The 22089-nt window shown below is 50.1% G+C and overlaps 7 protein-coding genes across 7 annotated transcripts; 4 read left to right on the forward strand and 3 right to left on the reverse strand.

Moving 5' to 3' along the window:
- Positions 1-6316: 6316 nt before the first annotated feature.
- PV10_06681 (uncharacterized protein) lies at positions 6317-6923 on the forward strand (the record flags this gene model as incomplete). Its single annotated transcript, XM_016371504.1, has 1 exon — positions 6317-6923. Exon 1 carries the CDS (start codon positions 6324-6326, stop codon positions 6921-6923), a length of 600 nt encoding a protein of 199 aa, XP_016223797.1. The 5' UTR covers positions 6317-6323.
- A 1513-nt stretch (positions 6924-8436) lies between these two features.
- PV10_06682 (uncharacterized protein) lies at positions 8437-10733 on the forward strand. Its single transcript, XM_016371505.1, has one exon. The coding sequence runs from the start codon at positions 8590-8592 to the stop codon at positions 10333-10335; it is 1746 nt and encodes a 581-aa protein (XP_016223798.1). The 5' UTR covers positions 8437-8589; the 3' UTR covers positions 10336-10733.
- On the reverse strand, positions 10483-11488 carry PV10_06683 (uncharacterized protein). The gene has a single exon (XM_016371506.1). It carries the CDS (start codon positions 11383-11385, stop codon positions 10801-10803), a length of 585 nt encoding a protein of 194 aa, XP_016223799.1. The 5' UTR covers positions 11386-11488; the 3' UTR covers positions 10483-10800.
- Positions 11489-11705: 217 nt separating this feature from the next.
- PV10_06684 (uncharacterized protein) lies at positions 11706-15083 on the forward strand. Its single transcript, XM_016371507.1, has 3 exons — positions 11706-12011; positions 12171-12554; positions 12608-15083. The coding sequence occupies exons 1-3, from the start codon at positions 11967-11969 to the stop codon at positions 14639-14641; spliced, it is 2463 nt and encodes an 820-aa protein (XP_016223800.1). The 5' UTR covers positions 11706-11966; the 3' UTR covers positions 14642-15083.
- On the reverse strand, positions 14963-16445 carry PV10_06685 (uncharacterized protein). Its single transcript, XM_016371508.1, has one exon. The coding sequence runs from the start codon at positions 16337-16339 to the stop codon at positions 15233-15235; it is 1107 nt and encodes a 368-aa protein (XP_016223801.1). The 5' UTR covers positions 16340-16445; the 3' UTR covers positions 14963-15232.
- A 1621-nt stretch (positions 16446-18066) lies between these two features.
- Positions 18067-19587, forward strand: PV10_06686 (uncharacterized protein; the record flags this gene model as incomplete). Its single annotated transcript, XM_016371509.1, has 3 exons — positions 18067-18151; positions 18219-18708; positions 18765-19587. 3 exons carry the CDS (start codon positions 18067-18069, stop codon positions 19585-19587), a joined length of 1398 nt encoding a protein of 465 aa, XP_016223802.1.
- A 502-nt stretch (positions 19588-20089) lies between these two features.
- Positions 20090-22006, reverse strand: PV10_06687 (uncharacterized protein; the record flags this gene model as incomplete). The annotated part of the gene is made up of 1 exon (XM_016371510.1): positions 20090-22006. The coding sequence occupies one exon, from the start codon at positions 22004-22006 to the stop codon at positions 20138-20140; it is 1869 nt and encodes a 622-aa protein (XP_016223803.1). The 3' UTR covers positions 20090-20137.
- Between the last annotated feature and the right edge of the window lie 83 nt (positions 22007-22089).

Genomic DNA, 22089 nt, shown 5'->3' on the forward strand with positions numbered 1-22089 from the left:
TTCTTCAAGTAATGCTGGTCACCATGCATAATGGTTTACTGATGTCGCGTGCATATCTGGGGCTGTGGCGTGAACAGATTTGGACAGAGGCGGCTCAAAACATAACCCCAAGCGTTTGCTGCGGATAAGTCTTTCCAGATTGTTGACCCCACTGGAGGCTCAATGTCGTTGACCAACATTGAGGAAGCTTAGTGTCTTCACACTGGGTTGTCCTCGAGCTCCACGGAGCAATGCATTATTCACCGTTGGCTAGATATGCGGACACTTGGACTATTGATTCTATAGCTGGGTATCTGTCTTCCGTGATCTAGTCCAGAACCAGGAGCTATATCTCTGGTACATGGTGAAGCCCGCCGAACGACCATTATAGTAGTTGATGGTCGCCCTCATCTTATCATGCATTACTGATGTTATCGCGGTGAAGGGACTTGAGGTTCTTGTCTGACGAGAAAGGTCAGAGTTTTCGTCTGGTCGCTAAATTAGAGTTTGCGCTTGGAGCATTTAAGTTCGGGTGGCTACCGGCGCCACTCCCAATTGGGTCGCCAGCTCTTCCACATTCGGTGTAGCGCGTCTTTGATTTGGAGTAGCTTCTCCAGCCCCAAGAGCTGGAGGCCTGGCAATGGCCTCTCAGTGGTGCATTGTTTATGCAAGGCGCAAAAGACTTCACGGCCGGATCCCTCGGGGGCGAAGTCCCTGGATCGCGCAATGGGCTAATGCATAACAGAATTTCGGGCGCCCCAGATGTGAGATCTCTTGTCGAGCTCTGAACCAGTAATGAGGAGGAGATTCCTTGCGGCGATTGTGCTAGGCAATTTACACCTTGACGGGGACCAACGGCCCCTTCCCGTGGCTACACACCATCATGGTAGCGTTGTCGAGATGGAGGGCTTGTTTGTCAAATAATTCACACGTAGTATCGGGCATTGTAGCACCGAGTGAGTTTCGACGAGGCTGTGATAACTCTCGGTGGGATTGTGGGACAGGGCGAGTTCAGGGCGAGTTCGCCAGCGTACATGAGTTGCCCATTGCAGTACGAGTGGGTAGAATGGTCCACAAGAGAGCCAAATACCAGCATTGTTGTTGGCCAACATGGCACGGTGCCAACGGGTCATCCTGGGCAGACTTGGCTGGACAGTGGACTAATAACGCAAGTACAGCACATCAGAATCGTGCAGGATGTTTGGCTCAGTCATCGTCATCAACTTCGGATGGCAATTGGATGATGCATCCTGGCTGCCAATTCCCTGGATTCCGATCGACATGGAATTGTGTAGATACGCACCACATCGATCAAAATCAGGCCCGTCGATCTGGGAAGCTCCCTCCTGGTAGGGACCAGGGCTAGGAAAGAGGGCGATCGAGGGCGGGATCGGAGCAAAGGGTCATAGTAAAGTTTTAATTAACCCTGGTTTAACCATCTGACTCCATGAACCACCCCTGGAGAATCTATGTATATTGGCCACCTCAGCACGGGTCCAACTGCCCGTACCGCTTGACTTTGCAGCATCCAGGGCTCTGTTGTACTCCATTGCCAAGCGTAATAACAGGTCACCGGGCATGACTTTGCCCTATGCGTCATCTAGAGGAGGTGTATCCACGCAAGGAGAATGGTAATCGTTCCTATGCATTGTTGGCAAAGAATTCTGACCTTGACTTGATTGGAAACTCTGAGTCACAACGGACGCGTGGACAAACTATCAATAGATGGTGCAGAAATCAAGCCTCGGAAGATGCTAAATGAGAGGCGCAAAGACTGTCGCGTGGAGATGTTTCGGGGCTATCTCACTCGCATGCCACGCGGAATTACAATTCGTGCATGCCCTTGTTGCATCTCCTCCAGTTTGTGTGTAGAAGAACCGTGGCCAGATCACTACTGGAGCGTGTGAGTTTGGAAAGTGACGTGGTCGAGACTCAACCCACTATAGAATGTTGGTGGATGGGTAGCATCGGAGTTGGCCACGTTGATGGCCGTCTTCGGGGGAGTGGACAAAAGAGGTAGAAATGCCAGTTCATGGTAGATTGGCTGCGGAAGTGTCTTGCAGCAAAAAGGCAGCAGGCCAGGATGCTGACAGTAGTTGGCTGCTAATGCATGTACCTCGCGCCCTGACGAAATCCTTGACGATTTAGCTGCAGGAGCAGGAGTCTCCAAGGAAGCCAGGGCGACTTAGGGGATCTCGGGTGCGAGAAGGAGGCACCAGTTTGTTCCACCCAGCTTGGCCAAAACAGTCTGCCGGGAATTCATGGGGTGGTTTCGGAGCTGGGTGTGAAGCCCTTCCATAGTTTCGGTTTCCTGAGGGAAAATTTGGGTTCCATGATTCAATAATGGCACTGTGCGAGGCTTGCCAGCTGAGACGCCTTACATAAACTATAAGCCGACACGAGACCCCGCCCCGCCCATATCTCAACATGATCGATCCCTAGCATGACTAGATTTGGGATATGGATGCTGAAGAGGCCTCGGCTGCACTCTTGTGGTTTACGTAGATTGACTATGGTAGATTGACTATGGTAGATTGACTATGGCAGCACGATCAACGCAATGAACATTTGAGAATCAGATCCTTCGATATGGAGTGGAGGATCCATAGCAGCAGAGGTGAACAGAGCACGTGGGAGCCGAGGCTGTTGCTCAAGCACATTGAGTCTAGACAACCAACATACATACATTAGTACACGACGAGGTAAAATTGTGCTGCGTCCGCCTAAGGGTCAACACGTCAGTAGTAACTATGGGTCCGTTGACCTTGTTGATGCCTGAGGCTCTGGTCCTCCCGACCAGGGTATACCCACCAGCCTCGTTAAAAATGGTTCCCTTGAACCAAACCAGCGCTTAGGTCGAAGGCATTCCTTTTGGCAGTGGAAAAGTGCGGGGCCGTGGTGACTACTACAGATGGGGCAGAGAGCGAGCGCCGTCGGTTCGATTTCGATGGCCAAGCTCCGCACTCATCACGTCCGGCCCGTTGCCTCGTGCTTCAAGCATGACTATTAATAAGCACTTGGAAAAAGGGGAAGAACGGTTGCTTAGATGTCACTATGCCAGACGCATCTTAGATGCCAGAAGAAACGTGTCAGTAATGCTAAATCCCTGTCAGTTAGTTGAATGTTGAAAATGCATGGGAGGCCCCATTTATAAACTTCCCCAGTGATCAATACAAAAGAAATATACTACGATGAAAACACGTGAGAATCAAGTATCGATTTCACCAACGCGTATTGCAAGGAAGTGTCTTCCTTGTGTGGACATGATCTATCTCCGGATGTGTCTGTATTAAGGATAAGAATACACGAGTATGACTTGTACCTTATGGAGGGTAGCTAGGTACTCCTCAAACTACGTGTATTTGATCGATGCCTTCCCACTTCTATTGTAGTAGTCACCCATTCACGTGATTTCATGTGACCATCCACGTGACGCCAAGCCAGCCTATATACCTCAGGTCTGTAAGGGCCAAGGGGCGCCCCAGGTACCCCGTAGTTACCTAAGTTCTCCTTGGTCCCTCTCCTGACGCCTCTACACTATTACTGTAGGTATCCCATATCCGTTGTCCCCGGTTCTTGCCAACCAGCAATTCTATGCCAAGGCATTTTACCCCCGCATTTACAATTCAAGGCAGGTTGCAGGGCAATTTCTTGCCGAATATAGCGGTCAGCGCCGCCGCTTTTGGAAGGGTTCTTCCCTCGATGCCAAAGCTCCCCTGGTCAGTTCCTCCGTCAGGCCACCGCTCCTCGGGCGACTATGCAGATTCAACCACTCATTAATTCGAAGTGAATGGAATGTTAGAGCATGAAAAGGTGCCCGCGAGAAACATACTTATCCGACAAGGTAAGCCAGAACCACATATGATGAGAATGGGCCCTCTTTTAGGGCTCGCTGTTCGCTACAAGGAGAACTTTGATGTACAGGAAAATTTGACTCAATATTTCATGGCCCCTTCTCTGTGTCTTCCCAACGCCTCAGCGAAATTTGGTTGTATATCTCTGGAAAGCTAGAATCTCGGCCAACCATAGTGATACTGGCGCGAATGTTTTACTAAAATCACACAATAAGCGAAGAGTCTTCTGCTCAGGCCTCAAAAGACGGCCATTCCCTGGGCATTCTTCCCAACTCCCATCCCATCAAGGGTAAAGTGCTGGATCATCTTCGCAGTCCCTTGGCCGCCGGAAACGTCCAAGACAGTCACCGCAGCCGGCGTCGTGCCATTTCCAGGGGACAGGGCGTAAATGAAGCTGCCCCCGGCTTTGAGGTCAATGAGTCCAGGGTCTCCATTGCCAGAAAGGTCGGTGATGGAGAGTATGCTCGCGTCAGTGAGGCTCATTTCAATCACACGATTCACCGCAACGTCGGTCACAAAAGCGCTGCCTGTTGCAGCAGACACTGTCGCCCAGCAAGTCGCTTTCTGGTCCTCAATCACCTGCTTCGCGACGAGCGAAGCTGTATTGCTGGCTGGGTCGACAGAGATGACGGCGCCACCAAACGAGGCGTCTGTCACAAACACCGACGACGTTCTTGGGATATTGGCGGAACCGAAAAGCACTGCCGTTCCGGCCGGCGAGCTTCTTGTGTCTTGGTTGGACAGCGTTGACGCACATCGACGAGGACGGTCCTCCACCCGAAATACCGAGAAAAACCCAGGGTTGTTGACCGTCGGGTCTCCTTTCACTGTGGCGAACAAGCGCGACTCGTCCTGGGAGAAGAAGACTTGCGAAAGACTGTTTGTCGGTCCCACTGGCGGCGTGGTTTGATTGAGGTCAAACGAGCGTAGACCATCCATCGCACTCAAGCCCTTTCTCGAAAACGATGAACATGATACCCCGTTTTTGGCCCCAGTTGTTCCCACACAGACCAGTTGATTCTTTTCAGATGCGGTGACAGAGTTTGGGAATTCTCCCGGAAGAGGAATTGCCGTTCCAACGGCCGTGAGGCGAGTTGGATCTCGGTGATCTATAGCGAACATTGACAGGGAATTACTGCCAGGGTTAACAGCGAACAGGTTCTAGGCCAAAGTTAGGACACCATGCTTTCAACGAATGAGTGCTCAACGTACATTGCCAGCAACAGCCAATGCCGATTGTCCAATCAGAGCATCAGGCGCTTCTGGTTCGTTTGTGGCGCCATTGATGCTGTTCCCCCCTTCGCCTCCAGTGGGCGTAACCGAGCCTTGAGATAGTCGTCCATCTGCTCCGACAGGCAAAGCCACAACGGCATTACTCTGATCATTTGTGAGGAAATAAATTGCATTGACAGTTGACTTCGTCCGGTGGAACGAGGGAGCAGCCACAACCGTGACGCTTAACGACGTCGCCAGAAAAAGAGTCTTCAGGGAAATGCTCAACATTTTTTCAGACAGGTGAGACTCAATTGATGTTTTTAAGGAATGTATCGCAACACTGTATGAGACCTGCTCTATGGAATACGAGATCGCCGGTATCTTTTCTTGTTCCTGAACGAGAGCGCCCAGTAAGCCGTGGCAGCGAAGTAAGGGCCGTTTATATAGACTTCGATGTCTAAAGACATCCTCACGGCCATTGTCTATCTATTGGAGCATTCAGACCGCCAGCAATCGCCGGCGCAAACTATGAGATATTGCAATGTCGTTGTGCAACCTTTCTTGCGTTTTGCGCAGGATTACACAATGCAAAATTTCCATTTTCGTCCTCGAAGCTAAGCTGGATCAGGATAGAATTGATTATCCATCAATGATCTGAAAATGTGGAGATGAAACGGGGGTCTGAGACACGCGCGAAACCGCCGTGACCCCTTGAGAGAGAACAGTTGTTAGTCAGAGAAGGGTTTTCCTCACTTCCTTGTGTTTCTAACATCTGATTACTACGGATCCCCCTATTCTGTAAATAGGTCTGAGAAAGCACCAGTTCCTTGGATACCCCTGTCGCGATCAAGTAACGCAATGCTGAATGTTCCTTTCTCTCTCATATGTGGTAGTAAGTTCTGACCCCAGGATTCCATTCCAATGGCTGGAAAAGAGCCTTCGACCCCGAGTGCGCACCAATACTCCACGAAAGAAGTCTCGTCCATCAAATGGTAGAGGCCGAAGATGGCAGACATCTTTCGACCGTTCTTTCGCACGGCAGAAGGTAGGCATTCTTTCCAAGACAAGGTGCTAGGTGGTTATTGACAGTGAGGCCAGACCGTGCTGCAAACCGCCGCGAACAGCTGCGGAAAGCCCAGCGGTCAGTTAAAACGTGATCGAATCAGTTGCTACTGTTCAAGCTGAACGATTTGAAGAACCTTCCGCGAAAGACGCGACCAATATCTCAAATTGCTAGAGGGACAAGTCAAGCGCTTCCGGATCAATGAGGCAAGAATGCAGAATGATATCGATCAGTTGCAATATGAGTTGGCCGTTGTAAAACGGAAACTTGCTTCGAAAGAAGCGACGACGCGTACTGCTAGCCAGCCTGTCATCCAATATAATGGAATTGGCCAAGGTAATACCATGTCGAGCGCCGAGGAAGACTGGCGAGTGTCCGACCAATTTCAGGACGACGGCAATGTTTCCAATGAGTCCTTTTGCAACATGACCATCTGGATTGAACACCGCAACGGCCAGCCTCACGGACTGCATGTCAAGCAGCAGCAGCAGCACCATCACCACAATGCAAATTCACAATTGCAGTATGATCCCATCGCAGGACCGGGAAGACCTGTAGTAAAGTCTGCGACCTCAGGCTCCCAATTCAACCGTAGTCTAGCTCACCCAGATGGAGAACGATCACAGCTGTCTGCGTGCTTTGATTTCACCTCAGTGATTTCATCTTCCACGAGAAACAATCAACTCCAGTCGTCAAACCATGACCTGGTAATCATTGCCATGGAATTTGTCCTCAAGTACGCTCCCCCCCCCTCATCCTCAACCTCAATTGAAAGCCAAATCCACCATTCCTTCAACGGACAAGGAAACTAAGGGTACTTCCAGACTCGAAAGCCCCTGCCTCCCTCACATCCAAAACCCACCAAAGGACGATCACTCACCCCACGGCCACATCCACACCGCGACAGCGGCACTGCTATGCTGCGCCCCGTCTGAACCCACCATCAGCAGTAGCATAGGCGACTCTCATACATCATCATGGACCGCACCCAAATCGACCTTGCAATCTCTCCTTGACATCTCAACACAACTTCCAGTCCAATCTGGAGAATTGACGCCAGTGCAAGTGTGGGATCAGTTGAGTCAGCATTTCAGTTTCGACGGTCTGGTGCATCTGCATCTAAACTGGCTGAACGAGTTGTCCGACAAATTACTGAGCCATGTCAAATGCTATGGGTTGGTTATAAATCCCCTCCCGCCCTCTTTTCCCCCTCTGTCTTTTTCTTGATTTTAAACGAATTTCACATCCTTATGGGGACTTTTCAAGCTGACGTACTTTTTTCTTTTATTTGAATGAAACAGATTCGGCGCAGTAGTTAGACAGGAGTATCTGGAGAAGTTACTTCGAGAGAATGTGTCAAACTAGTATCCAGAACAAGCAGTTGATAAACAGATGCGTCGTATTCAAGACTACAAGACTACTCAAGTAAAACGAGGCTTGAATACTACTGAAGGTCGCACGAGGAAAAAATCTGTCTTTATACATGAACAAGTCGAAGCCTGTTTTCCTGAAGCGTACAGATGATACCCACCTCTGGCATCAAATTGGAAGAGGGCTAACAAGTCTGAACTACAGCGGAAAAGACCCGTGGGACGCCGATGCCGAGAATTCACGGCACATCCAACACCCGGTTTATACATAGGCTGCTTGGATACGAAAGAACCTCCAAATGGTGCATGTATCAACAGGCAGGTCATCAATTTGACCACACTCGCTTAACGTTAGACCAAATGCCCAACATCTAAGATGTTCATCAACAAATAATTACACTGGTTGTCAAAGCTCGCTGTACAAGAAAATTGTATCTGGTTGGCGCCTGCAACTCCAGCTATCTTCATGGGACTGCGCCAACCAGCTGCACGGAGAAATGTTCGCTCTAATTCGCCCAGGCAGTGCCGTGCTTGTGTCGAACTCTATGAGAGCCGCCATACGTCATGGATGCTGAGCGGGCGTAGAAACCCCACGATCTATCTCCTTGAGGCATGGTTCATGAATGCTTGGGGGGTGATCGTGTTCCTGTCTGGGTAGGTAAATGCCAGAGTCAAGTCATGGCATCTGTCGAGAAATACCAAGATTTCTTTGGTGCCAACCCGAGGAACAGTCGTGAAAGTGTTGCCGCAGGCGTGGCCCTTTGTACGTTTCAGCGCTGGATCTTCAGATGCTTCTAACTGGCTGATCGCTTGAATTTCTCCGAACAAAACATCGAAACCAAATTGATCGTTAAGCAAACACATCTCGCACGGGGAATCAAGGTGGTTTTGGTACCTTTCTGGGAATGCGGTCCGCTCCTTTCCAACCCCTCGATTGTTGCGGCTCTCCGAATATTTCATCCAAAGACCGTAACGAATTTGATTATTTCATATCGAGAGTTAACCAATTTACTTGAAAAGAAGTTCCTCTGGCGACGTATTGCTGTGATAGTTCTCGCATCAAGATATCTGGCCTGCCACATTTGCTCACTTATAGATTCTCTGCGCCATGACGGGATCAAAGCCCAATTGGTGGAAGGCTAGCACATGCTACCAGATCTGGCCCGCATCTTACAAGGACAGCAACAATGATGGAATTGGTGACATTCCGGGAATTATCAGCACATTGCCGTATCTCAAGGACTTGGGTATTGGCACAATATGGCTTTCACCCATGTACGACTCGCCGCAGAAAGATATGGGTTACGACATCTCCAACTACGAAGCCATCTATCCCCCTTATGGCACCATGGACGACATGGACGAATTGATCAAGAAAACCCACGACCTGGGAATGAAATTGATCTTAGACCTCGTCATTAACCACACTTCAGACCAGCATGACTGGTTCCTTCAGTCACGCAAGGACAAGACCAACAAGTATGCTGATTGGTACATGTGGAAAGATCCCAAGATCGTCGACGGACAGCGACAGCCTCCAAACAACTGGCGTTCGATCTTTGGTGGGTCAGCCTGGGAGTATGCCCCTGAACGCGACCAATACTATTTACATCTTTTCGTACCCGAGCAGCCCGATCTGAACTGGGAGAACGCTGAGACTCGCCGGGCCATCTACAAATCTGCAATTGAATTTTGGCTCGAAAAGGGTATCGACGGCTTCCGCGTCGACACGGCAAACCTTTATTCAAAAGTCACATCCTTTCCAGACGCTCCTGAAACCCTCCACGGCGAGGCTTATCAGCCGGCCACGGAATACTACGTTAATGGCCCACGGATGCATGAGTGGTTGCAAGAGCAGCGCGAAGCGGTCCTCGACAAGTATGGCGACGTCTTCATGGTCGGCGAGCTTCCCGGCACGGACGCTGCAGAAGTCTTGAAATATGTCTCGGCCGAAGCTCGCGAGTATAGCTGTGTTTTTGATTTTGACGTGGTCATGCTGGGGACAGGATCAAAGAAACACCACGTCTATCGTCATGCCTTGCCCGAATTTAAGGAAGCGATCCGCAAATGTCAAGATCTCCTGCGAGGAACAGACGCCTGGATCACCGTCTTCCTCGAGAATCACGACCAGGGCCGCAGCTTGTCGCGCTTTGCTACCGACAAGGACGAGTTCCGTGAACAAGCGGCCAAGATGTTGGCGGTTCTGCTTTGCTCCCTGACTGGCACACTCTTCATCTACCAGGGACAGGAAATTGGCATGTTCAACCATCCTGAACACTGGGGCATCGAAGACCTCCGTGACATCGACTCCCTCAATGCATACCATGATGTCAAGGACCGGCACGAAGGCGATGAGCTATGGCTTAAAAAGGCTATGAAGGGCCTTCAAGCCGTCGGTCGTGACAATGCTCGTCTGCCTGTCCAATGGGACTCGACCAAGCACGCCGGCTTCACCGGCGGCGAGCCTTGGATCCGAGTCCATGACGACTATGCAAAGACCAATGTTGCAGACCAGTTGAAGAATCCCTCGTCGGTGCTCAACTTTTGGAAGAAGATGATCCAGCTCCGTAAAGATCATGAAGACTTGTTGGTCTTCGGCCATGATTTTGAGGTATGGGATTATCACGATCAGGATGTCTTCACATTTACCAAGAAACACCCTTCATCTGGTCAGACTTTGCTGGTGTTTTGCAGCTTCTCGGACGACACTCAGCCTTTGCACTGGCCTACCAAACTAAAAACCACGACATCACAGCTATTGATTAGCACCGTCGATCATCCGCAGAAATACCTAACTCCGTGGGAGGCCAGAGCCTATCTGATTGCCGAGCCACCGGCGGTTAATGGTGCCTGAGGACAGTCTAAAATTTCTGGTGTTTGGGGTGCAATTACATACTGCATGGCAATGGTGTTCTCATTGGCGGTTGATACACCAAGTTTAGATACACCATGGACTAGGACTTTGTACGCTTCGAAAAGGATACAGAATATTCAAAGTAGGGTCCTTGTCATTATCGACATAAAATCAGAGAGTACAGAAGATTCAATATGCATCAAGCGTCGCTTCTGGGAGATTTTAGTCATCTCCAAATATAATACATATATCATACATGGCTAGGGATGGTGGTGCCCAGCTCGGGTCCAATGAGGTGGCAGCGAGTGCGTGGGCCGCAATTCGTTCTTCAACAGACGAATGCTTTCACCCAGATGAGCTGTTCCCAAGTCTTCAAAATGCCAGAATTAGTATGTTCTTTCTCCAGTCGCGTTTTCAGTGTGTAGGATAACGCCATGAGGCAGAGCATAGCCTGTCATCCATATTTCAACTTTGCTCCCCTGGCGACTTGGGATCTGTTGGCGACGTCCGCCGATATGTCTCTGTCCCATCTTCCCAGAACTCAATGTCTTCCTCCCCTTCATTGCCAATCATCGAGTTCTGACGCATTCCTAGTTTTCCCTTCTTCAACAGCTTGGTCAAATCTTCACCCTCAGCCAGCTTCCGCTTCAGAATATCTTCCAGACTCGACTGTGAGTCGAGAAAGATGCGCAAATGATCCGAAATGACATGACGATTGCTGCACGAAGGGCATGTAATCAGGACTGTTCCATGATGGTAGCCTTGTTTGGTGATTCGGTGGGTTGATCGATATAAACATGGCTTGCATGTGAATGTTAGGTCATAGGAAGGCTCATCTCGTCCACTGGGTCGCCGGGGTTCTTCGCCCTGCTTCGTAAGTGCGGACTCATATCTCCGCTGATGCAGAAAGGGTCTTCTTGCGGATGGAACGGTTCTTGAGAAAAATGGCGGTCTGGCTAGTTGAGAATTCAGACGAGACTGTGAGCGGAAGGCAGATTGGGTTGCAGTCAAGGTGGTTAGCCTTCGCGGCAGAAGTGATAGATGATGCATCCTTCTGGAGAAGGTGATAATCCTTATGGTCGTATCTCGAACCTGGAATTGAAATCACAGCAAGTAAGGTATCAACGATGGTGAGATTGTGATGTGTGAAGAATTGTACAAATCGAAGTGTTGCCATCGATGCCAATGGCATTGGTTCCTTCCTCGAGAAATTCCACCGGCTAATCCTCGGTTTCGTTCGGAGTCGGCGATACAATGACGCAGGTCTTGGCAGCGAATATCTGGAGGCAAGTTTGCCGATCATCAAATCACAGGCGCCGACATGGTCAAAGGCAGCACAGCACTTCACGACGGCCAGCGAGACATTCAACATCAGTTACGCCTGGCTCAATCTAGCCGAGACAGAATGCCACTGACTCACAGTTCCTTCTGGTGATGTCCTACGCTAATCTACCGTGCATCACAAACATATTCTTTTTGACATCCACCAGCGGAGAAAATCAAGCCCATTGGATCTCCCCGCTCGAACTTCTTGTCCTCTCTTTCTTTCGACCGACTCTTCCACTACCGACCTTTTAGACATATAAATTCTCAACTGGAGTAGCTGGTGACAGCAATATTCCGCAGCCACCATGTTGGCGAAGGGGAGAGGAGCGAAGATCAGAGCCCCAAGACGAGTAAGTTGAGCCGTCAACACCCCTCTTCCCCACCATGGCGCAATGCAGCCGATATGCCTTTGAAGCCCCGGGAAGGTTATTGCCATCTTGACTGGACGAAAACATGAATATGATTGATGATCCGTTTGAAAATTCAAAGACTAACACGTTCTCACCTAGGGGCTCACAAAAGAAGAGGTCGACTTCGACCAGACATGGGGCACCCTTTCCACGGCCTTCACCGAAATCCACAGCAAAAACAGTTCAAGATTATCTTTCGAGGAGCTCTTCCGAAATGCCTACAAGTTGGTCCTTAAGAAAAAACAAGATGTCCTCTATGACCGCGTAGTTGACTTGGAAAAGACATGGCTGAAGGATACCGTCTCCTCGCGCATCTCTACATTCGTCACCCCAGCCTTGTCATACGATTCCTCCGAACAGGCCAGCGGAGTCCAGTCAAATGAACGAAGGATTGCGGGAGAGCGTTTTATCAGGACGCTAAAAGATGCCTTTGCTGATCATCAGCTCTGCATGGGCATGATCACAGACGTCCTCATGTACATGGTATGTTTTCTTCCCTGTTCCTATCCGACGTGATGCCATGCTCACAGGCCAAGGATCGCGTCTATAGTCAAGATCAACGCAGACCCTCCATCTACGCAATGGCTATGACTCTATTCCTCACACAAGTTCTCAAGCATCCCTTGTCAAATGACCATGATGTTCTGTCCTTGTTGGAGACGGTCCTGCTCGACATGATTGAGATGGAACGGAAAGGCGAAGTCATTGACCGCACCCTTGTTCGTTCATGCTGTTTCATGTTGGAGGGACTATACTCGACTTTCACGGAAGAAGAATCAAGCAAACTCTATCTTCGATCATTCGAGCCAAAATTCCTCAAAGCAAGCATTGAATTTTATCGCCTAGAAGGCCAGTCTCTAGTTGCTGAGGCAGATGCCAGCTCTTTCTGTTCTCATGCTCAACAAAGACTGAAGGAAGAGGAGGAAAGATGCCAGCAGACCATATCTCCCATCACAGAACCGCGGATCAAACGAGTGGTGGACGAACACCTTATCCTTGCACACATTGCCGACGTCATCAACATGGAGGGCACGGGAGTCAAGAACATGCTGGACAATGACAAAGTTAAAGACCTCGCCAACGTCTATGACCTAATTGCCCGCGTTGACCCTCAGAAACTTGCCTTGAAAACGGCTGTACAGAAACGTGTCGTCGAATTGGGCGAAGAGATTAACAAGGCTGCCAGCGTTCCCGTCCAGCCCTCGGCACCGACCAAAACTTCAGCCAAGACGGCTGGCGACAGCAAGGCGCCCGGCGAAAAGAGCCTGAATCAACAGACACAGGCTGCCATTACATGGGTCGAGCAGATCTTGGATCTGAAAAAGAAGTACGACAGACTCCTGATAGAGGCGTTCAAAAAGGATGCCACTCTCAGCCAGGCTCTAGAAGTCTCTTTTCAGGACTTTATCAATGACAACGAGCAGAGTCCGGAGCACCTTTCTCTTTTTCTCGACGAGTACCTCAAACGAGGAGGCAAGGATAAGACCGAGGCCGAGATTGACGCTCTTCTTGACGACGGCATTCTGTTGCTCCAGTATCTCGCGAACAAGGACAAATTCGAAACGTACTACAAGAAGCATATGGCCAAGCGTCTCTTGATGAAGAAGTCCGTTAGCCGAGACATGGAAAGGCAGGTGCTCTCCAAAATGAAGGTCAAGATCGGAAATCAATTCACGCAGAAATTGGAGGGGCTCATTCGAGACACGGAACTCTCGGACAACCTGAATGCTCTCTACAAAGAACAAGTGACTCGACAAGGCGAGGTCGACCCCAAGCGCATCGACTTAGACTGTCGTGTGTTGACTACGACGGTATGGCCGTTTGAGACATTGTTCAAGAAAGACAACGATGAAGGCACGAATCGGTCATACATCTATCCAGCAGAAATCGAATCAGTCAGAAAGAGTTTCCAACAATTCTACCTTAGTAGGCACAACGGGCGGAAGCTCACATGGATGCCAAGCCTGGGGGACGCTGATATGCGAGCCGTCTTCACGACTGGCGGCAAAACTCGACGATACGAGATCAATGTGTCAACGTACGGCATGATGGTGCTGATGCTGTTCAATGACCTTGCACCCAAAGCAAGCTTGTCGTTTGAGCAGATTCAGGCTGAGACCAACATTGAGACCCCGGACCTGATCCGCAACCTCCAGTCATTGTCGCTAGTGGCCAAATGGCGGGTGTTGAAAAAGGAGCCAATGAGCAAGGACATCAAGCCGACAGATTGTTTCTTTTTCAACGAGGCCTTTTCCAGTCAGTTCCTCAAGATCAAAGTCAGCGTGGTGGCCGGAGGAAGCCGGGTGGAGAACTCTGAAGAGCGACGGGCGACGCAGGAGCGCATCGACAATGGCCGAGCACTCGTTATAGAAGCGGCCATCGTACGGATCATGAAGTCTCGCAAAAACCTGACGCACGGAGAACTTATGAACCAGACCCTCGAGCAAGTGTCGGGACGGTTTCAACCGGACGTCAATATGATCAAGAAGAGGATCGAGTCTCTGATCGACCGGGAGTACTTGGAACGGGGCGCAGACTTGGCCAAGCCGTCATATGTCTACATGGCATAAGGACGAGGCATGTCTAACGCCTCGATGCATTGGAGCACTGATCTTGACATCAGATCAGCACGAATCCAAGCGTACCGGGGGGTGGCGATGCGATGCAGCGACAAAAGACGTGGCTGGATAGAATCACGAAAATGAGCTAATGATCAGAACCAAACATGTCACCATGATGACAGCAGCCAGGAGTGCATTTAGCGACAGGTTGGGACAAGGCGGGACAGCGCCGTGCATCTTTTGGAGTCATGAACATTCAGCAGGGCGTTTGGGGAACGGCAGCAGCAATTGGGTCAGATGTGCCAGACGAACCATGCGATGCATTGGTCGGTCGAACGGCTGTGTGTAAATAAACATACACGCGTCTCCCTCTTACTTGGCACTTGCATTGCGCATATATGTATCTTAGGTGGCCCGGCCAGTCTCATGAATGAGATATTCTTTCCAAAGATTTTACAAGATCGTGGCCATGATCCAAGAAAGTCCAATCCATACTGTAGTGTACTCGTGATTGTGATTGTGATTGTGATTGTGACAGCCACAGTCGACATCTGACGGATGGTCTTGCAGATGAGACGAGCACTTTGAGTATCTGAGCATCTACCCACCGTCGGCGCTGACAAAGTTGACAGGCTGCCTTCTTGCAGTATTGACTTTGAGGTCGAAAACATCAAAGCGTTGATACCCTCCCACCACGTCATGGAACTGTTTTCCTTCTATTGTGGCATCCATGTCCATGTCAGCGTACAAAATGCCTTGTTGGTGTCGCAATACCCCAACTTCATCCCTCTCACCAGTCTTACTGTCGATTGTGTACGCTGGGATAGGAGCACCTGATGGTCCGAGGAATAGAGTCTCAGCCTGCGCACTGTTCTCCATCGTCAACTTCATGACCTCTTTCCCCGAGGCCGGAGTCATCGAGAGTAATGTATCGATCATCTCTGTGGACATGAAGCCGGCGCAGAGTACGCCGAAACACTTGCCCTCGACACATTGGGAAGCACACCGTGTGCGATTGAGGACAACGTTGTCGAACTCGCCTTGGGTCGGGTCTTTGTACGTGCCGTTTGTTGACTCGGCCGAGTCAGGGCTGGTGATGGGTTTTGTAGGCCACTTGGCTGGCCAGGTCGAGATATGGAATTGTTCGCCTTGTGCGATCAAGGTATAGCGGGCAAGAGGGTTCGTGTTTTCGCCACAGACCAGGGCACCGATTTTGGCTCGTGGCCCTTCTGCCCCAGAAGGAGCACACTCGATAACTTTTAGCCCGTTGCCATCACCCATGGACCAGGTCAGTCGCTCGAAGAAAGTGGCCTGGAGTTTTCGATGGTGCACCAGCACATCGCCTGCCGGACCGAAGATGAAGTTTGAATTGAACAAGGTGGCGCTGCTGTACCTCACTTTCTCTGAGACGCCGAGGCTAACATAGACATTCCTTTCCTTCGCGACAGTCGAGACGGCGGTGAGCTCGTCACCATCGGCATAGACAGATTCCTTGGCCATCTTAATGAAGAACCCATGACTGTCAGCAGGGCTGAGAACAGAGCTCCAAAACGGAAAGGCGGGAATGTACGTTTCAGGAAAGACTACCAAATGGGCGCCATTGTCGGCAGCTTCATTGATCAAGGAGATGCATCTCTTGGTAGTCTCAGCTGCGTTGAGATAGACTGGCGCCACATGGCACGCAGCAACCTTGAATGCAGGTGCCATTAACTAGCTTTTCTTGACAATTTGCTCTACCTTGGTGGGGAGATTATAGTCCTTTTGTCTATAATAATAATACGTAGATGGGTGATGATTTCGATTTGGAACAATAGATGATAGATGTAAATTGATATTGAGGTTGGCGTCGGTCATCTCCCCGCACCGAGTGTCGATCTGACTTGGCCCGGACATTTTTATATCTGCGCATGCTGCTTTCAAAAAGATTACTTTCGGTCGAGATGTAAGCACCATCCCCTCAATGCCGGAATCACGTCGCAGCGTTGTTTATCTGGGGTCACGCCAACATACATGCTTGTTCCCCTGATCCAAATCTGGATGTTGTCACACGTGACGAGGAGCTGCTTTACTAAATATGTTTTTCGGGAAGTGGCGACTTACCTTTCTACCGAGGTGCGTATCGTATTCGTACCTTCCTTTCACTAGTTCCTGGGATTTTTGTGCATCTGCCTATCGCAGTCGCGGGAAGGTACTTACTCCGTAGGGATATGCGCTCTGATGTGTCAGCATTTCTTAGGTAAGTTTTTATGTAAGGTTGATAGCTCCACTGAGCGCATATTGTATGCATGTCCATCGTGTCAGCACACGGTGTGTACATTACCGCTCAAATGATCACGTAGCAAGGCTTCGTGGCAAAGGCTTATTCTTTAGTATTTCCTTCTTAGTAGACTATCTAGGAATATGGGGGGGACTTCTCTACGTGGATGGACTTACAAACAACTTTGGAGAATCCACAATCATATTATAGCCAGGCCAATGAGAGGAGTCTGTCTTGCAATACAGTTAAGCTATCATGGAAAAGTCGTGCCCTTGAGATCGGAAAAGGAAAATGCACGGAAGTTCCACAATGCATGCGAAACTGCACAATGCTCGTAAAAATGGGGTGTCCACCTTACATAGACGCGACCTGGTTTCCTACAAGCGTACGGAGCAGTTGAGTTGCAATCCCAATCAAACCATGGGAAAGTAGGTTCCAAACTCGTACTAGTGTCTCCTTGGGCTTCGAAACAAAGTTCATAAAGCTACCTAGTAAGCCTACCAATTCGGCCATAGGTTAGAGACGAGTAGCGGTGGAGTCATATCCACGACCATGTTGCACTTGTTCTGTCATTTTCGATACTATACCGAAACATCGTCGATCCTCTGATTCTCATCAGCTTTCCCGCTGCGGGCCTGATGTACCGTATCTTGGTGAGCGATAGGAGCTAAAACAGGCTGTTGAGATAACGACCTCTTGTTGGTGTCGGAGAGGTCCACGCCAAGTATGCAATGGTTGACATATTCATCTTCTATAAAGAGTGTAGAGAGAGCGTGTCTTTGGACCCAGTATATACATCAGAAGTACATTGGGCATTTTGCTACACCAGATCTACCTTACCTATACACGATCCTGGTATTATATAAGCGACGTTACACCACTCAATTCAAGGCCATTCAACTATTTCTGAGGTATGCGAACATGAACTATGGTCAACCCACCACCGCCACCAATTGTAATAGTGAATTTCAAGACCGACGGGCCTGCGAGTAATGAGAAATTTGATTCGCTAAAAGCCAAATCTCATGCCGCCAGAGTTGGGTTTCAGCGCCGAAGCGCGTTGAAATCAACCGAATCTGGGGGGCCGCATGCTCGAGGGCAGCATCAATGCCAATGCAATGGCAGACAAAGCTGCAACTACTGCAGAGCGAAGCTGGCACATTATCAAAATAAGATGATGGCATTCTACGGGCGACGAGACCCATTCAACAGCTCCGTTGGCCACGATGCATCTCCCATGTGTCACTCAGCACTAGAATATGGTCAGTCAAAACAACGCCCCAGATTCCTAGCAGCGGGAATGGGGATGATACAAGCTGACTTAACAAGCTATTGAGACGGGCTTCGCCTCTCTATTTGCACCACTCCGACCCACGAAGGCCAGCTCATTAATAACCTCGTGGAAAGGATCTGCGGTTCAAGTCCCCATTCTATTCCACGCCGAAGTCGTGGCGAGTGTCGGTTGGGTCTTACTGATGATTGGTGGCCAAAGCCTGCCAGTTGAGCCCTTGTTGTATCGGTTACAAATGGAGCAGCGACAACTGGCACTGGAGACGCTGCGAAAAGAGCTCGAAAATCCAAAGTTCGAACCAACTGATGCTCACGTTCACGCAATCGCATTTCTTGCATTCCAGAGTGGAGGTCCTATGCCATGCGATGAACCATATCCATCTTCACCAATGGGGTTGTTGCAACACGTGTACGCCTTTTCAAGATTCGAAGCAACCCTGCCACATGTAACCGCGCTGTACAATTTTGTCAGGGCTCGAGGAGGAATTGACAAGATTCAGCTGCACGCCTTGGCAGATGTACTTGAAGTGTAGGTTCAGAGCAGAAACCCATCGTTGAAGAACTATCTAACCGCCGTCTATCTAGAGTTGATATTGTCATCTCGACTCGCACTCAGAATCCTTGTCGTTTCCCGTTGATCCGAACGAAATCGAAGCTGGCAGAAAAAAGAGAAGAGTCAGTATTGGACAGCTATACCGGCACTCGACGCATTGGTGGGCATGAGCTCTTATCGATTAAGAAAATCAATCTCACGATATATCGCTTACTGGTGCAAATGTCGCAAGTGACAGGGATTCTTGACCGATTTCATGAGGACTCGAGTCGAACGGAGTTGAGCGGAGTCTTGATAATGCGTCGCAACGAAATACAGCATGGTCTCCTCGGATATCCGACAGCACAGTATAGTGAGTATATGTTCATGTTGGACGAGGATTCACTGGACATGCCGCCTGCCGTGATGGCCCTAACCGAAATGATCCGCCTGGCCGCGTCTATTTATAGCGATTTGGTTTTGTTCCCTCAGCCTTGGATCACAGGGATTAAATTACAGCTAGCGCAGAGGCTACGCATGGTGGCAGAGAAGAGCGGGATGTATGACAACATCAAGCACTCTATACCAAACTATCCCAAGGTACACGTGTGGATATTATGGTTTGGATGTTTCGCGGCATTCCGTACAGAGCATCAGGGATGGTTCGAGGACAAGCTTCGGTGGTTTGTGAACATGCACTATGGTATGGCAATAGAGAAGGCGGAAAATGTCAGATTCAAGAGGGTGAAGGAGGGTCTCCGAGGCTTTCTTTGGTGGAGTCCTGTCTGTGATCAGGCTGGCCAGGCTCTGTGGTCTAGATTAACCCAGATATCAGACGAGGACGAGGACGAGGACGACACTGACCCGGACGCGTGACATGAAGGTCCTGTACTGCCTTTGCATCAAGATGACGACTACGGGATAAAGGATACAAAACATGGACAAACTTTCAGTAATCTTTCTTATCATTGCTAGCAATGTACGCTGGACTTCTCTCGGCAATCATTTCGCTCTGTATACGGGCAGCAGGTTTTTACGCTGTGCAAGGGCATGCATGGTGTAACATGGTATGATGTGTCTAAGGCCCGTGGCAAGTCGGAAGAGTCCCCATGTCCAAATCTTGAATCAAACACCAGAAGACTCGTGCCATTAAAAGCCAAAACAAGAAGCCCAAACAGGGCCGTCTTCTTGAGACGGTGAAAAGAGAAGTCCGAGTGGCGGAGCCGACTGAGACCACATCAATGATTTCCAAGCACCAAAGAACAAACACAGCAAGCAACAATTCAGGCTGATCATTCTTCATGACATTCCTGAGGCTCCAATCTCTTATTCCGACACGACTCGCTCACAAAGGAGGAATCTGTCAATGCACAAGCTGGTCAGGTTGGCCGCTCTGGTGCGCATACTTCCAATGTACTGGATCAGCCTAGAAGACGTCGTCTGGCCACTCCCAAGACTCTCTTCGCACACCAGACAGCCGGATTGGAGTAGGGGTCAATTGCTTCATCTTTGAAAAGTCATCACTAGTCATTAATTTGAGAGGAGTTCTGTTTTCCGAGTTGCTCTCATCTTCCTCCAAGATGGTAGAGACCGGTCGGGACTGACCCACGCTGGGAGCATATCTCTTGACGATATTAACGCTGGGATCATTCGCGGTGGTGGAGCTGGCGTTGGCATTAAGGTTACTGGTAGAAGTGCTGGTGCTGAGCTGGCGAGTCTGGTTTCTCGCATTGGTCAATGGCTTCAAGGCCACTCTTTCGGGCACTGGGGGAACCGGCGGGGGATCTTTGCTGCTGACGTGGGAAGTCTTCTTCTTGGGAGTCTTTTTCGAGTTGGTAATATCACGCGCCGTGTTACAGACCGAGCCTGAACATGTTTCAAGCGGGGTGCTGTCAACGGGCTGGGGCTGGGGCTGGGAAACGGGCGGCTTTGGAAGCTCCCGAGGCTTTGACGCTTGTTCTCTGAGCAGAGCGCGGAGTTGCTGGTTTTCCTTTTCCAGCTCTCGTCTTGATGGACGTTTTCGAAGATCAAGATCACTCTGAGATTCCGACTGATCATGGTCGGCAGACGCTATGGAGGACGAAGATACGCTGACACGTCTTGCCCGTCTCGACGAAGAGGATCGGTGTCTGGTGGACGCTGGGATATTAGGAATGTCAAGATACTCTTGATCAGAGACGGCTTCGGGGAGCCCAGATGGAGACTTTCTCCTCTTGGAGGAGAATTGTTGGGCGTAGGCCTCTTCAGCCCTTCTCTTGCGCTCATCGAGGACATGTAGATCTAGAATGGCAGATGAATCCTTCTTGGTAGCTGAATCATGTACAGACTTGACCTTGCCCCCTTTGGTGGAAAGACTCCACATGGAGAGACTCTTGCGGAGGCCTCTTCTCTTCTTGTGCTCTTCTGGTGCGGGCCCAGAGGCGGCACTCGTAAATGATTGGTTGTGGTGAGGCTTGAAAGCAGAGCCAAATCTGGCGAGCCTCTGTTTCAAGGTGGCTGGGGTGACCGGGTCGGGTTTGAACTCGTTGATATCGAGGGAGGAGCGCTGGGGAGACTGTTTTGGGGTGAATTCGTGGTCGGTGTCTTCTTCCGAGGAGGTAAAGGCGGTGCTATTCTGAAGCCAGGTCGAGGCAACACCGGCAGAGCGATTATTCATACTTCCCTCAGCGAACCTCGAAGTCTGAGACTTGAGATCAAGTAGCAAGGATGGATCATTGTGAGACGCAAAAGAGCCGAACCCTGGGTCGTCTCCGCGGCTGGTCCTCGGTCTATCATTGAAGTCGGGAGAATTGGAAAGCGGGATAAATTGCCTCAATTCTCTCAGATGTTTACTGGGTTGAATACTCGGCGACTCTTGAGAGGGAGGTTCAAGGAGGAAGACGTCATCGGAAGCGCGTAGTGACCTCGTGCGCCTAGCAAAGGGGGATGCCCGACTCCATGCTTCGCGCTCCTCGGTGATGAATGTGGGTACGGTGATATCGTTCCTCTTAGGAATCGGGAGTGGGCGTGAAGTGTAGGAAGGGGAAGAGGATTGAGAGTGACGATCTGTAGCAGAGGAGAGTGATGGAGGAGGGGGCAACATTGAAGTTTGGCTGTCATCACTCAGATTTCTGACATGGGACTGGAACTTTTGCCTAGAGGAGAGTGGTGAGGGCGGTTGGGAGGTGGATGGAGCGCGTGAGCGGGAGCCATGGGAACTGCCTGAGGACTGCCGGGGTCTCGCTGAGGATGAGGATATGGCGGACAAGCTGGGATTTGGTGGAAAGAGCAGGCGTGCGAGATCCTGACGATCCATGTCAAAGGCGGGCGGAGGCAAATCTGCGCGTCTAGGAGGTAGAGGATGGAGGGGGATGATAGTGTGGATGTGGCGTGGGCATT

Source organism: Exophiala mesophila (genome assembly GCF_000836275.1).
Source record: "Exophiala mesophila strain CBS 40295 unplaced genomic scaffold supercont1.4, whole genome shotgun sequence".
Lineage (NCBI taxonomy): Eukaryota > Fungi > Ascomycota > Eurotiomycetes > Chaetothyriales > Herpotrichiellaceae > Exophiala > Exophiala mesophila.

Excerpts from the sequence above, each read along its gene's own strand:
- PV10_06683 (XM_016371506.1), bottom strand. The coding sequence starts at position 11,385 with ATGCATCATCTATCACTTCTGCCGCGAAGGCTAACCACCTTGACTGCA.
- PV10_06682 (XM_016371505.1), top strand. The coding sequence starts at position 8,590 with ATGACGGGATCAAAGCCCAATTGGTGGAAGGCTAGCACATGCTACCAG.
- PV10_06685 (XM_016371508.1), bottom strand. The coding sequence starts at position 16,339 with ATGGCACCTGCATTCAAGGTTGCTGCGTGCCATGTGGCGCCAGTCTAT.
- PV10_06684 (XM_016371507.1), top strand. The coding sequence starts at position 11,967 with ATGTTGGCGAAGGGGAGAGGAGCGAAGATCAGAGCCCCAAGACGA. Across the intron at positions 12,012-12,170 it reads AGATCAGAGCCCCAAGACGA|GGGCTCACAAAAGAAGAGGT; the intron begins GTAAGTTGAGCC and ends GTTCTCACCTAG. Across the intron at positions 12,555-12,607 it reads CAGACGTCCTCATGTACATG|GATCGCGTCTATAGTCAAGA; the intron begins GTATGTTTTCTT and ends TCACAGGCCAAG.